The sequence below is a fragment of the Cyprinodon tularosa genome, unplaced genomic scaffold, assembly GCF_016077235.1.
Source record: "Cyprinodon tularosa strain WSP-4 unplaced genomic scaffold, ASM1607723v1 ctg266, whole genome shotgun sequence".
Classification (NCBI taxonomy): Eukaryota; Metazoa; Chordata; class Actinopteri; order Cyprinodontiformes; family Cyprinodontidae; genus Cyprinodon; species Cyprinodon tularosa.
In genome coordinates, this window is record NW_024038970.1 from 836401 (window position 1) to 850188 (window position 13788).

Below are 13788 nucleotides of genomic sequence, written 5' to 3' on the forward strand. Positions count from 1 at the left end.
ATCAAGGCGCGACAGAGGGAGCGGAAACTGTCACCGCTCACCTCACATGTGGATTTTAACTGCAGTGCTTGAAACGTGTTTGTGTTACTGGAACTCGCTATGACCTGCGTGGGTTCCTGTGAATCGATTAGCTGTTTATAAAGCGATCGGAACTGGACCGTTACCGGTACCGATAATGGAGAACCTGGAAGTCAGCCTGTCTGCCCTGACCATCATATCCAGACATGTGGACAAGAGTCGGAACCAGATCAGCCAGTATCTGTCCAAACAGGTGAGATCAAAGAAATCAGAGGCAGGAAAACAGCGCTGTTATTGGTGGATAGACCTCATGATTGCAGGTCAGGCTGTAGAAGGTACCAGATAAAGCTGGGCAGACCTCATGATTGCAACTCAGACTGTAGAAGGTACCAGATAAAGGTGGATAGACCTCATGATTGCAGGTCAGGCTGTAGAAGGTACCAGATAAAGGTGGATAGACCTCATGATTGCAGCTCAGACTGTAGAAGGTACCAGATAAAGCTGGGCAGACCTCATGATTGCAACTCAGACTGTAGAAGGTACCAGATAAAGGTGGATAGACCTCATGATTGCAGGTCAGGCTGTAGAAGGTACCAGATAAAGGTGGGCAGACCTCATGATTGCAGCTCAGGCTGTAGAAGGTACCAGATAAAGGTGGATAGACCTCATGATTGCAGGTCAGGCTGTAGAAGGTACCAGATAAAGGTGGGCAGACCTCATGATTGCAGCTCAGGCTGTAGAAGGTACCAGATAAAGGTGGATAGACCTCATGATTGCAGGTCAGGCTGTAGAAGGTACCAGATAAAGGTGGGCAGACCTCATGATTGCAGCTCAGGCTGTAGAAGGTACCAGATAAAGGTGAGCAGACCTCATGATTGCAGCTCAGACTGTAGAAGGTACCAGATAAAGGTGGATAGACCTCATGATTGCAGGTCAGGCTGTAGAAGGTACCAGATAAAGGTGGGCAGACCTCATGATTGCAGCTCAGGCTGTAGAAGGTACCAGATAAAGGTGAGCAGACCTCATGATTGCAGGTCAGGCTGTATAAGTTACCAGATAAAGGTGGATAGACTTAATGATTGCAGGTCAGGCTATAGAAGGTACAAGATAAAGGTGGATAGACTTAATGATTGCAGGTCAGTCTGTAGAAGGTACCAGAAAAAGGTGGGCAGACCTCGTGATTGCAGGTCAGTCTGTAGAAGGTACCAGATAAAGGTGGGCAGACCTCATGATTGCAGGTCAGTCTGTAGAAGGTACCAGATAAAGGTGGGCAGACCTCATGATTGCAGGTCAGTCTGTAGAAGGTACCAGATAAAGGTGGGCAGACCTCATGATTGCAGGTCAGTCTGTAGAAGGTACCAGAAAAAGGTGGGAAGACCTTGTGATTGCAGGTCAGGCTGTAGAAGGTACCAGATGAAGGTGGACAGACCTCATGATTGCAGGTCAGTCTGTAGAAGGTACCAGATAAAGCTGGGCAGACCTCATGATTGCAGGTCAGGCTGTAGAAGGTACCAGATAAAGGTGGGAAGATCTTGTGATTGCAGGTCAGGCTGTAGAAGGTACCAGCTGAAGGTGGACAGACCTCATGATTGCAGGTCAGTCTGTAGAAGGTACCAGATAAAGCTGGGCAGACCTCATGATTGCAGGTCAGTCTGTAGAAGGTACCAGAAAAAGGGGGGCAGACCTCGTGATTGCAGGTCAGTCTGTAGAAGGTACCAGATAAAGGTGGGCAGACCTCATGATTGCAGGTCAGTCTGTAGAAGGTACCAGATAAAGGTGGGCAGACCTCATGATTGCAGGTCAGTCTGTAGAAGGTACCAGATAAAGGTGGGCAGACCTCATGATTGCAGGTCAGTCTGTAGAAGGTACCAGAAAAAGGTGGGAAGACCTTGTGATTGCAGGTCAGGCTGTAGAAGGTACCAGATGAAGGTGGACAGACCTCATGATTGCAGCTCAGACTGTAGAAGGTACCAGATAAAGCTGGGCAGACCTCATGATTGCAACTCAGACTGTAGAAGGTACCAGATAAAGGTGGATAGACCTCATGATTGCAGGTCAGGCTGTAGAAGGTACCAGATAAAGGTGGATAGACCTCATGATTGCAGCTCAGACTGTAGAAGGTACCAGATAAAGCTGGGCAGACCTCATGATTGCAACTCAGACTGTAGAAGGTACCAGATAAAGGTGGATAGACCTCATGATTGCAGGTCAGGCTGTAGAAGGTACCAGATAAAGGTGGGCAGACCTCATGATTGCAGCTCAGGCTGTAGAAGGTACCAGATAAAGGTGGATAGACCTCATGATTGCAGGTCAGGCTGTAGAAGGTACCAGATAAAGGTGGGCAGACCTCATGATTGCAGCTCAGGCTGTAGAAGGTACCAGATAAAGGTGGATAGACCTCATGATTGCAGGTCAGGCTGTAGAAGGTACCAGATAAAGGTGGGCAGACCTCATGATTGCAGCTCAGGCTGTAGAAGGTACCAGATAAAGGTGAGCAGACCTCATGATTGCAGCTCAGACTGTAGAAGGTACCAGATAAAGGTGGATAGACCTCATGATTGCAGGTCAGGCTGTAGAAGGTACCAGATAAAGGTGGGCAGACCTCATGATTGCAGCTCAGGCTGTAGAAGGTACCAGATAAAGGTGAGCAGACCTCATGATTGCAGGTCAGGCTGTATAAGTTACCAGATAAAGGTGGATAGACTTAATGATTGCAGGTCAGGCTATAGAAGGTACAAGATAAAGGTGGATAGACTTAATGATTGCAGGTCAGTCTGTAGAAGGTACCAGAAAAAGGTGGGCAGACCTCGTGATTGCAGGTCAGTCTGTAGAAGGTACCAGATAAAGGTGGGCAGACCTCATGATTGCAGGTCAGTCTGTAGAAGGTACCAGATAAAGGTGGGCAGACCTCATGATTGCAGGTCAGTCTGTAGAAGGTACCAGATAAAGGTGGGCAGACCTCATGATTGCAGGTCAGTCTGTAGAAGGTACCAGAAAAAGGTGGGAAGACCTTGTGATTGCAGGTCAGGCTGTAGAAGGTACCAGATGAAGGTGGACAGACCTCATGATTGCAGGTCAGTCTGTAGAAGGTACCAGATAAAGCTGGGCAGACCTCATGATTGCAGGTCAGGCTGTAGAAGGTACCAGATAAAGGTGGGAAGATCTTGTGATTGCAGGTCAGGCTGTAGAAGGTACCAGCTGAAGGTGGACAGACCTCATGATTGCAGGTCAGTCTGTAGAAGGTACCAGATAAAGCTGGGCAGACCTCATGATTGCAGGTCAGTCTGTAGAAGGTACCAGAAAAAGGGGGGCAGACCTCGTGATTGCAGGTCAGTCTGTAGAAGGTACCAGATAAAGGTGGGCAGACCTCATGATTGCAGGTCAGTCTGTAGAAGGTACCAGATAAAGGTGGGCAGACCTCATGATTGCAGGTCAGTCTGTAGAAGGTACCAGATAAAGGTGGGCAGACCTCATGATTGCAGGTCAGTCTGTAGAAGGTACCAGAAAAAGGTGGGAAGACCTTGTGATTGCAGGTCAGGCTGTAGAAGGTACCAGATGAAGGTGGACAGACCTCATGATTGCAGGTCAGGCTATAGAAGGTACCAGATAAAGGTGGGCAGACCTCATGATTGCAGGTCAGGCTATAGAAGGTACCACATAAAGGTGGGCAGACCTCATGCTTGCAGGTCAGTCTGTAGAAGGTACCAGAAACTTTCTTCGGAACATTTGGTCCATTTTAACAGGATGCTGGTATTGTGGGCTGTTCATTAATCAGCCAATAAATCACATCCTTAGGTTCTCTGTTGGGTTTGTTCTAGGGCTGAAACTGTTAATCTGAATAATCGATTATTGAAATGATTTAGTAGTCAAGCGTTAAATGGAGTATAGAGACTCTAAACTATGCCTTTAGCTGACAGAGCGACCCACTTAGAGCATCAATTATACCAATATTGTAAAAAAACACTTACTTTTGTTTGTTCTGGTACCATTTAAGCCATTGTCATATTTGAGCCTAGTTGGATCTTGGTGGAATCACAGAGCGGGTAGCAGGTGGACCGAGGTGAGTTAGGATGGATCCATGTTTATCCTGTGATGTAGATGCTGCAGCTAAAACCACGACTCCTAGAAACCATTAAATGTCGGTGAGTCAGTTTTCCTGAGCTTCTGCTGGAGTCCACCTCCCATTCAGCATCCATGGATCGGAAAACAATGTTTAGCCTTTTATTGTTTTGTTTTTATTGAATTATTATTGCTTCTAACATCATAAATTATTTTTATTAAGTCCACTTTCTTTAAGGCTGAGAGGTGGAAGGACGTCAAAGTTTCAGAGGAGCAATAGTTTCTAAAGTTTCTCTGTGGCTCTAACATTTATGCCGCACTCACTCTAACTCCTTTCTTCCTCATCCTGATGCAGATTTGAACTCCATCAATCCTCGAAGCTTTGATTGGTTTGCAGCAGGGATGTCGGATACACCGAGGGCCAAAAACACAAATTTGCTACCAGCCGAGGGCTGGACTGGTTAAATGTTTATTAAAGCATATTGAAATTAACATAACCTATTGAACCAAGACCTATGACATTGTTTTTTTTTAACTAAATATTAATATACTTAAGATAATTACACAAATGAAAGTGCATGCGTTATAAACCGAAAATGCATTACTGTGCTGCTCTATGATCCTACCAATCACTGCTTTCAAATACTAAAATAAGAAAAAAAATCAGATCAGTTGTATTCTCTCTCATGGGTCCTATCTGTATTAGTCCCGGAGTCCATTCAAGATATGAATTAATAAAATAAAATACAAAAATCTATGGCTTACAGACAGAACCATACTTCCTTCAGAGAAAAATCAGGTCTTGTACAAAGAAATGTAAAAATGTTGTGAAAAATCACAGCAGCAGACACAGAATTCAGCCTGAGGTTCTTTAAAAAAGAAATTTATTAAACAAAAAGCAGAGCAACGTCAAAAAGGACCTAAGAATCAAACAGACTACAGGTGTCAGCAGAGGCTGAAGCCAAGATAAAAGGAGGCTGGATGGAGGGAGGGGCGGAGCTGCAGGGGATACAGACGGACACGCTGCTGAGCGAGGGGCTCCGTCAGTCCAGAGGTCCACGCCTGTAAGCAGCGCTACATCTCCATCAGAGTACCGTGCAGATCCCACCTGCCCCTCGCTTAGCAGCTGTCCATCTCTATCACCTGCAGCTCCGCCCCTCCCTCCATCCAGGCTCCTTTTATCTTGGCTTCAGCCTCTGCTGACCGCGGTGCGCAGCCGTTGCAGAGCGCAGTTATTGCACTACGCCTCCTTAGACAACCGACTCAGCCCAGCTGGGATAATTAAAGTGGGGCCTTGACTCTGACACATGTGGTTTGCAGGGAGCTGACAGACTGTCTGTGTTTCACCCCCCCTCCCTTCCTGCAGATATGGACTCAGCAGGACAGGCAGAGCATTTTGGATTATTTGGCTCAGCTCCTCTTGGAGAAGGATTACACTCTGCTGGTCGCCCGTCACGTCCGCCCGCTGATCCTCGACCTGCTAGAGCGCAGTGCGTACCGGGTCAAAGCTGGCGGCAGGATAAACCACGACCTCCATGAGCGCCTGTGTGTGGCTCTCAGTCGACTCCTGAGCATCAGCCCCGACGCCCACGCGTAAGTGCGCCCTGTCACGCCTGCTGTGTGCAGAAAGGTAGAAACGCTGACGTTCCTCCTTTCCTCTATCCAAGGTTCGCTGTGCGGTACTTCAGCAGTGCCCCCCCGGTGTTCCAGAGGCTGTTCTTCACCAGCGAACAGTCAGCGGCTGTCCGGTATGGCCCCAGGAGGATGAAGCTCCGCGACCTGATGGCCGCCACGCTGCGCTTCCTCCAGAGCGACTGTGCAACGTTTCGGAAGCTGTGGGACTGGAGTCCCTGCGTCTCACAGCTACTGACCAGTGATGTCATGGTCCGGGGGTGGGTAGACTGGAAATACTGGGAATGTTTGCTCTATAATTCAGACTGGAGAACATTTAAGATGGATCCTTCATTAGTAGATCAGTCCATAGATCCAGAGCGTCAATGAAACACCTGGAGAATTAATTATTCTGATTGATCTGAAGCGAATTCAACCCCTGATTCAGGAATCCTGGCTGCATTACACTGAGAGTCACAGTAGTGTATAAGCTTTGAAACTATCAGTCATAAACAATCCTTTTATAGAAGTGGGCTTGTTTTTATGACAAACGAACAAGAACTGTTCCTGCAGCTGCAGCGGGTCAGCTGCTCCTGACTGAAGCATGAGTCTGGCACCGGAGAGAGAAGCTGAAGTAAAAATCCATTTGATGGAGCTTAATCTGTCATAATCTGGCTTATGGCTTATCTATGAAGTCAGTTTTACCTCTGAAAATATTGGAAATAACTTTTATAATTAGAATATAGTAGGTTTGTCTCAGTGTAGGAATAAAACAAGCACATGGGCTGCAGCACGCCTCTCTACTCAGCCAAGGATGAAAAGATCAGATTATTTTTTTAAATTTTACTCCCTTGTTTTAACAGAATAGAATTTAAAATCCTCCTTCTCTCATATAAAGCCTTAAATGGCCAAGCTCCATCTGATATCAGAGATCTGATTGTTCCTTATGTCCCAAACAGTGAACAGACTGTGAAATGATCCCTCCCAGCAGCTCACTCAGGCGTTTGCTCCCCTGCAGGTCCACGGCTCAGTGCTTAGCGCTTGTCTGCCACATGACTGACAACCAGAAAGCCATCTTCCTGAGGAAGGTTCTGACGAACGACGAGATCCTGCACATGAAAATAAAGTAAGTGAGGATCTGTTCCTGCGGCGTCAGATTAGAGCGTTCCTGCAGCTGGTCTCCTTCACCATGTTGGTAGATTTTTAATCTCAGAAGTGAAGAACGTCTTATTAAATATATACAGAGGTAAATATCAGACATGGGGGCCTTTTATTCTGTACGCTGAGGGTTTGCCCTTTACATGAGGGAGGAGGTATACAAAATACTTCATTGATATTGTGAAAGAGTACTACAGCGTTTTGGTATTTAAGATATATATAAAATCATATAAAAACGCTTGGGCGCCTCTATTAATCTTAATTATTGTTATTTCCAATTATTTAGGTGTTTGCAACAGCTATTTCAGCTCAATATATATCTAATAACTGATGGACCCAGTAATTTTTCAGTGTTGAATTTAGGTTTATTGGACTAATAGAAAATGTGCAAATGTGCAACAGGTGAAAAAAAATGGGCACCTCAGGAAAAAAGAGACATTAATATTTAGTAGATCCTCCTTTTGCAAAACCAACAGCCTCCAGTGGCTTCCTGCTGCTTTGAATGAGTTCCTGGATCCTGGATGAAGGGATTTTTGACCATTCTTCATGGCAAAGCAATTCCAGTTCAGTTAAGTTTGATGGTGGCTGAGCATGGACAGCCTGCTCCACATCATCCCACAGATGTTCAATGATGTTCAGGTGTGGGGATTAGGATGGCCATTCCAGAACATTGGAATTGTTCCTCTGCATGAATGCCTGAGTAGATTTGGATCATTGTCTTAATGTAATATTCATCCCCGGCATAAATTCAACTTCCTAACTGATTCTTGAACATTATTCTCAATAATCTGCTAATATTGAGTGGAATCCAGGCGGAATAAAAATAATTTTGTTGTCAGTAAGCATTATTATCTGGGTGGGCCCCATAGATATACCATACGTGATAAAGGTTCAGAATACTGAGACAGTTCCATCAATCGGCCAAGAAGATCATGCAATTCTCAGTAGTATATGATCACACATCACACACGGAAAAATAGTGACTGCGCACCTTGAATGGAACCATTAGTGACAGCGCACCACCACATGTTAGAGACATCCCAAGATCCCAAAGCTCATTTCAGGGAGATGCTTATCGAACCTCTTTTTCTGTATCCATGGTCGCTAACAAATTGTACATAACAGCTATGGTTTTAATCTACGCTCTGGATTACCCATCATTCCAAGCCGTAGTGTAAAATAATAAAATACTCAAAAACATTGTTCTGTTAAGATCTTTATTGCGGTTTAAAACATATTAAGAGTGTATTCTTACCAACCGTCTAATTAACTATACACAGTTATTAAGATAGTAATTAGAAGTCCCACTGTCTGCTTTGCTATTGGTGTCGTGTTTAAACGGCTCACCATCAAGCTGAAATCTGCCATGTGTTGCTGTATAAATATGGTGCGGTCAGTCACTTCAGCATCAGGTGGGTTTAAGATAAATTTTTCGCACCATTACATCTGCAAAGAGACGTCCTAGTCTACATTTGCATACGGGGCCAACCAGGTGTCAGTGACGGGGCCCCTTAAAAGTCGGGGGCCCCTAAACAACTGCAGTATCTGCTTACCGATATTTACGCCATTATGTATGTAAGGGTATGTGTACATACAACCCTTAGTATGTCTTTATTTAGATTAATGTTTGTGCCATGTGAACATCGTGTATTTAGATTAATGTTTGTGCCATGTGAACATCGTGTATTTAGATTTCTATTTCACTCTTTGTACATATACCTTGATATATTGAACAAGTTTTTTTTTGTTTTTGTTTTATTCTGTTTGTTTTTTTTGGCTTCCGTGGAATAACATGCCACTGGTTGGCATAGCCACAGATACTTTCAATATGTGAATAAATCCCTGATCCATCCTGTGTGTTTTGTAACTGTATAACTGAAAATCTTTACATAAAGTATTCGAAAAGGAAAAAAAGAAGAAGTGAAGACCATCTTTGTGTTTTTGTTGTTAACTGATTCCCATCTCTGCTGCTTGTCCAGAGCTTTGGAGGAAAGTCGGCAGATGGAGGCAGAGAAGGCTCTGGTGTTAGCCAATCCCAGATCAGTGAGGTGGCACCAGGATCTGGCTCACAGGTTCACCAGGGGCCAGGTAGTGTCAGAGGACCTGTCCCCAAACGTTGTAGCTGTGTGCGGGGTTGTTCTGCCCAGGATGGCTCCCCGACACGTTGATCAGGTGTGAGATGCTGCCATGGAGAAAATGCTCTCCTGTGTCCTGGTTTGTTTTTCTTGATGTGGGTTTTTGCTTCCAGGTCGACACCAACCTGGTCCTGGTGGACTCCACCTGCCAGAACCTGAGGAGGCTGGCGTTGGCCGTGGCTTCCCACAAAGCCGTGCTCCTGGAAGGTCCGATCGGCTGCGGGAAAACCGCTCTGGTGGAGTTCATGGCGGCCGTAACCGGACACACCAAAGCTGCAGACATTCTGAAGGTCCAGCTGGGGGATCAGACCGACAGCAAGGTGAGAGAGAAGCGTCCAGCTTTTGTTTTTTCTCCTGGGCTGAAGCTCTGAGGTTCTTAGAATCCGTTCACAGCACGCTGGAAGAGTAAGGTCTGGTTTCTGCAGATGTTGCTGGGGATGTACCGCTGCACCGACGTACCAGGGAAGTTTGTGTGGCAGCCAGGAACCCTGACACAGGCTGTTTCCAAAGGCCTCTGGATCCTGCTGGAAGACATTGACCATGCACCTCTGGACGTGGTGAGTTCACCGCCTGCTGAGGAAACCTGCTGTGGGTCACTGACATCCTCCTCTTCCACTCACTGCTTTAGTCAATTATTACCACTAATAGGTGAAGCTAAATGTGCGTTGCAGATTTCTGTCCTGCTGCCTTTGATGGAGAACAGAAAGCTGATGATTCCAGGACGGGAAGACTGCATCGAAGTTGCTTCTGGATTCCAGTTTTTTGCAACCAGACGGTAAGAACTGACTGCAGCTCGTCTGGTCTGATCATTGCTCAGCTTTGATTTGCTTTCATTTATTCTCATATTTACAAAAACTATTGTTTTCTGCAACGTTTCTTTTTGTTGACTCTCATTTTTAAAGTTCCGAGGTGATTCTCTTCTGTGCATTTAATTCAATTCAGTTTATTTCTATAGCACCAATTCACAACACATGTCATCTCAAGGCACTTTACAGTTCACCAGATCATCCAGTTAGATTGATTCAAAGTTTTCTATCTAAGGAAAACCAGCTGATTGCATCGACTCATTGAGTTGAAGGCAATCCATCACACTAAGCACAGTGGAGAGGAAAAGCTCCCTTTTAACTTTAGCCTGGTTCTGCTGGAGGTATCTCAGTGTGAGCGGCCATCTGCTGAGGCCGACTGGGGTTCAAGGAGACAGAAGCAGGGATAAAAAAAAAGGCAGCTGTAAAAGGCGGCCCCGTCCAGGAAACAAACAGCCAGGCAGACGAGCTCTGAGCCAGTTTCCACGTCAGAGGATGAAGAGAGCACATCCAGCCAGTCACAGTCAGAGAAACAGGACTACACTGGAAAACAGGCCAATCTCCAACATCTAGAAACAAAGGTGTTGATGGCAGCAGCACAGCTGATATTTCTCTCCAGGATGGAGTCACAGCCAAACAGGAACAGACCAGATGAAGCTACTATGAGAAAAGCAGAGAGAGCAGAACGTTAGAGATTCTGCAGAGTGGGAGAATAGAGATAGAATGAAGAAAAGGGGTCCCTATGTCCCCCAGAAGTCTAAGCCTATAGCAGCATAACTATAGGGATATACTATATACTATAGAGAAGATTTATAAAATCATGCAGACGCTTGTCACTCATCAATGGAGACATAAATCCAGCCTGGACCCTCATGCACCTGAAACCAGCACTGATTGTGATTCTTATTCGCAGGATGTACTATAGTAGTGGCAACTGGCACAAACCACAGAACTCCCATGCAGCTTTGCTGGACAAGTACTGGACCAAGCTGCAAATGGGGAACATGAGCCAAGCAGAGCTGAAGAAGGTGAGTTATATCCTGCAGCTGTGTCTCCATCAGAGCCATCTGACCCCCATCATCCATTCCTCCGCCCACCTGCCCTTTCTAGGTCCTGGTCCACAGGTACCCCATGCTGGCGGTGGTGTCAGACCGTCTCCTGGATATCTACTGCCAGTTGACGGGTGACAGACACTCTGAGGTGGACCCCAGCAGCATGGAGGCCTCATCGGAGAGACAGCAGGAACAGCCTGAGGACAAAAGCAGCTCATTGGAGGGGAGGGCTCTGTCAGTAAGGTGAGGGTGTTTCCATAGACACCTGCTACACCCTGCATCCACCCAAACACCAGTCAAAGCTCACACTAAGGCCGCGTTTCTCAAAGTGTGTGGCGCGACCCACTGGTGGGGAATTGAGACGTGACAGGTGGGGCGCGCCAAGTTCCGGTGTGTGTGTGTGTGTGTGTGTGTGTGTGTGACTATAAATGTAGAATGTGTGAGAGCAAACTGTCCTTATAGCTGTATGTTGCCGCTTTTTAGACCAATCAAACCCACAAAGTAATCATTACTAGCCTACATGCAGTCTAATTAAAAGAACATTACAGGTGCTGGTCATAAAATTAGAATATCATGAAAAAGTAGATTGATTTCAGTAATTCCATTTAAAAAGTGAAACTTGTATATTATATTCATACATTACATACAAACTCATATATTTCAGATGTTTATTTTGTTTAATTTTGATGATTACAAATGACAACAAATGAAAATCTCAAATTCATCATATCAGAAAATTAGAATATTGTGAAAAGGTTCAAAATTGATGGCCCCTGGTGCCACACTCTAATCAGCTAATTAACTCAAACCACCTGCAAAAGCCTTTAAATGGTCTTTCAGTCTAGTTCTATAGGCTACACAATCATGGGGAAGACTGCTGACTTGACAGTTGTCCAAAAGACGACCATCGACACCTTGCACAAGGAGGGCAAGACACAAAAGGTCATCGCTAAAGAGGCTGGCTGTTCACAGAGCTCAGTGTCCAAGCACATTAATAGAGAGGCGAAGGGAAGGAAAAGATGTGGTCGAAAAAAGTGTACAAGCAAGAGAGATAACCGCACCCTGGAGAGGATTGTGAAACAAAACCCATTCAAAAATGTGGGGGAGATTCACAAAGAGTGGACTGCAGCTGGAGTGAGTGCTTCAAGAACCACCACACACAGACGTATGAAAGACATGGGTTTCTGCTGTCGCATTCCTTGTGTCAAGCCACTCTTGAACCACAGACAGCGTCAGAAGCGTCTTGCCTGGGCTAAAGAGAAACAGGACTGGACTGCTGGTGAGTGGTCCAAAGTCATGTTCTCTGATGAAAGTAAATTTTGCATTTCCTTTGGAAATCAAGGTCCCAGAGTCTGGAGGAAAAGAAGAGAGGCACTTCATCCACGTTGCTTGAAGTCCAGTGTAAAGTTTCCACAGTCAGTGATGGTTTGGGGTGCCATGTCATCTGCTGGTGTTGGTCCATTGTGTTTTCTGAGGTCCAGGGTCAACGCAGCCACATACCAGGAAGTTTTAGAGCACTTCATGCTTCCTGCAGCTGACCAACTTTTTGGAGATGCAGATTTCATTTTCCAACAGGACTTGGCACCTGCACACAGTGCCAAAGCTACCAGTACCTGGTTGAAGGACCATGGTATCCCTGTTCTTAATTGGCCAGCAAACTCTCCTGACCTTAACCCCATAGAAAATCTATGGGGTATTGTGAAGAAGAAGATGCAATACACCAGACCCAACAATTCAGAAGAGCTAAAAGCCACTATTAGAGCAACCTGGGCTATCATAACACCTGAGCAGTGCCACAGACTGATCGACTCCATGCCACGCCGCATTGCTGCAGTAATACAGGCCAAAGGAGGCCCAACTAAATACTGAGTGCTGTACATGCTCATACTTTTCATGTTCATACTTTTCAGTTGGCCAACATTTCTATGAATCCTTTGTTTTTATTGGTCTTCAGTAATATTCTAATTTTCTGATATGATGAATTTGAGATTTTCATTTGTTGTCATTTGTAATCATCAAAATTAAACAAAATAAACATCTGAAATATATGAGTTTGTATGTAATGTATGAATATAATATACAAGTTTCACTTTTTAAATGGAATTACTGAAATCAATCTACTTTTTCATGATATTCTAATTTTATGACCAGCACCTGTAGATATGACTTAGATGCGACTAGCGACAAATTAGCGACTTTTGGAGACTCTTACGTGAAAGCACGTATCGTTCCTTTTCTTGTCCTCCAGCGGCAGGTGCTGCCGTGGGGCGCCTCCGTCCCAACCCCGTTCTCCCCCGCTATCGCAGGAGTCCCTCTCAGCGCTGCAGAGACACAGCATGTTTACCCTCAGCGTCCAGACTGCAAATAAAGCGCACATGCGCCGGGATTGACGGCGCAGGTTGATCATAAATAACTGAATTTGAAATATTTTATCTTAAATAAATAGGACCAGTTTATTGAAATGACGTCTGACTCCACCCTGAGGCTCAGGTTTAATGCTCAGACTAATAGTGAATTCTGGTTTGGAGTGGAGAGGGAGTTTCCACTCATCGGGCAGAGAGCTGTGTGCATTCTTCTTCCCTTTGCCACATCATATCTCTGTGAGATGGGCTTTTCAACTGTTGCTTCACTGAAAACAAAATACAGATCTCAGCTGAACATTGAGCATGACTTGAGAGTGGCAGTATCAAGCCTGCAACCCCATTTTGAGAAACTGTGCAATGCAAAACAGGCTCATTGCAGCCACTAATGCAGGGATAAATAGACCTGTATTGCCAGATGGATTTCACTTCTTTTCTTTTATTAACAGATTGCAGAGTGGCACTTTAATTTTTTCTATCTTTGAGCTTGATACAAATTTTGACACAGCTGCATTTTTATTTTCTTTATTTTTGAGCTTGCTGTTATTTGATGTAGATAGTTTGTATTTAGATACTACTTGTTACTTCAATA

At 45.1% G+C, this 13788-nt stretch overlaps 1 protein-coding gene across 2 annotated transcripts in view; it reads left to right on the forward strand.

Moving 5' to 3' along the window:
* The first annotated feature begins 6 nt into the window (after nt 1-6).
* mdn1 (midasin AAA ATPase 1) overlaps nt 7-13788 on the forward strand; it is an 83880-nt gene continuing 70098 nt past the window's right edge. The window contains exons 1-10 of one of the 2 annotated variants that reach the window (XM_038289210.1): nt 7-271; nt 5444-5670; nt 5745-5969; nt 6707-6814; nt 8826-9018; nt 9095-9301; nt 9407-9538; nt 9653-9756; nt 10698-10812; nt 10895-11079. In XM_038289210.1, the coding sequence (XP_038145138.1) occupies nt 176-271; nt 5444-5670; nt 5745-5969; nt 6707-6814; nt 8826-9018; nt 9095-9301; nt 9407-9538; nt 9653-9756; nt 10698-10812; nt 10895-11079 (1592 nt within the window). In that variant the 5' untranslated portion in view covers nt 7-175. Of the gene's footprint in view, nt 272-5443; nt 5671-5744; nt 5970-6706; nt 6815-8825; nt 9019-9094; nt 9302-9406; nt 9539-9652; nt 9757-10697; nt 10813-10894; nt 11080-13788 lie in introns of those variants that run through there. The other variant, XM_038289209.1, reaches the window with a different exon arrangement.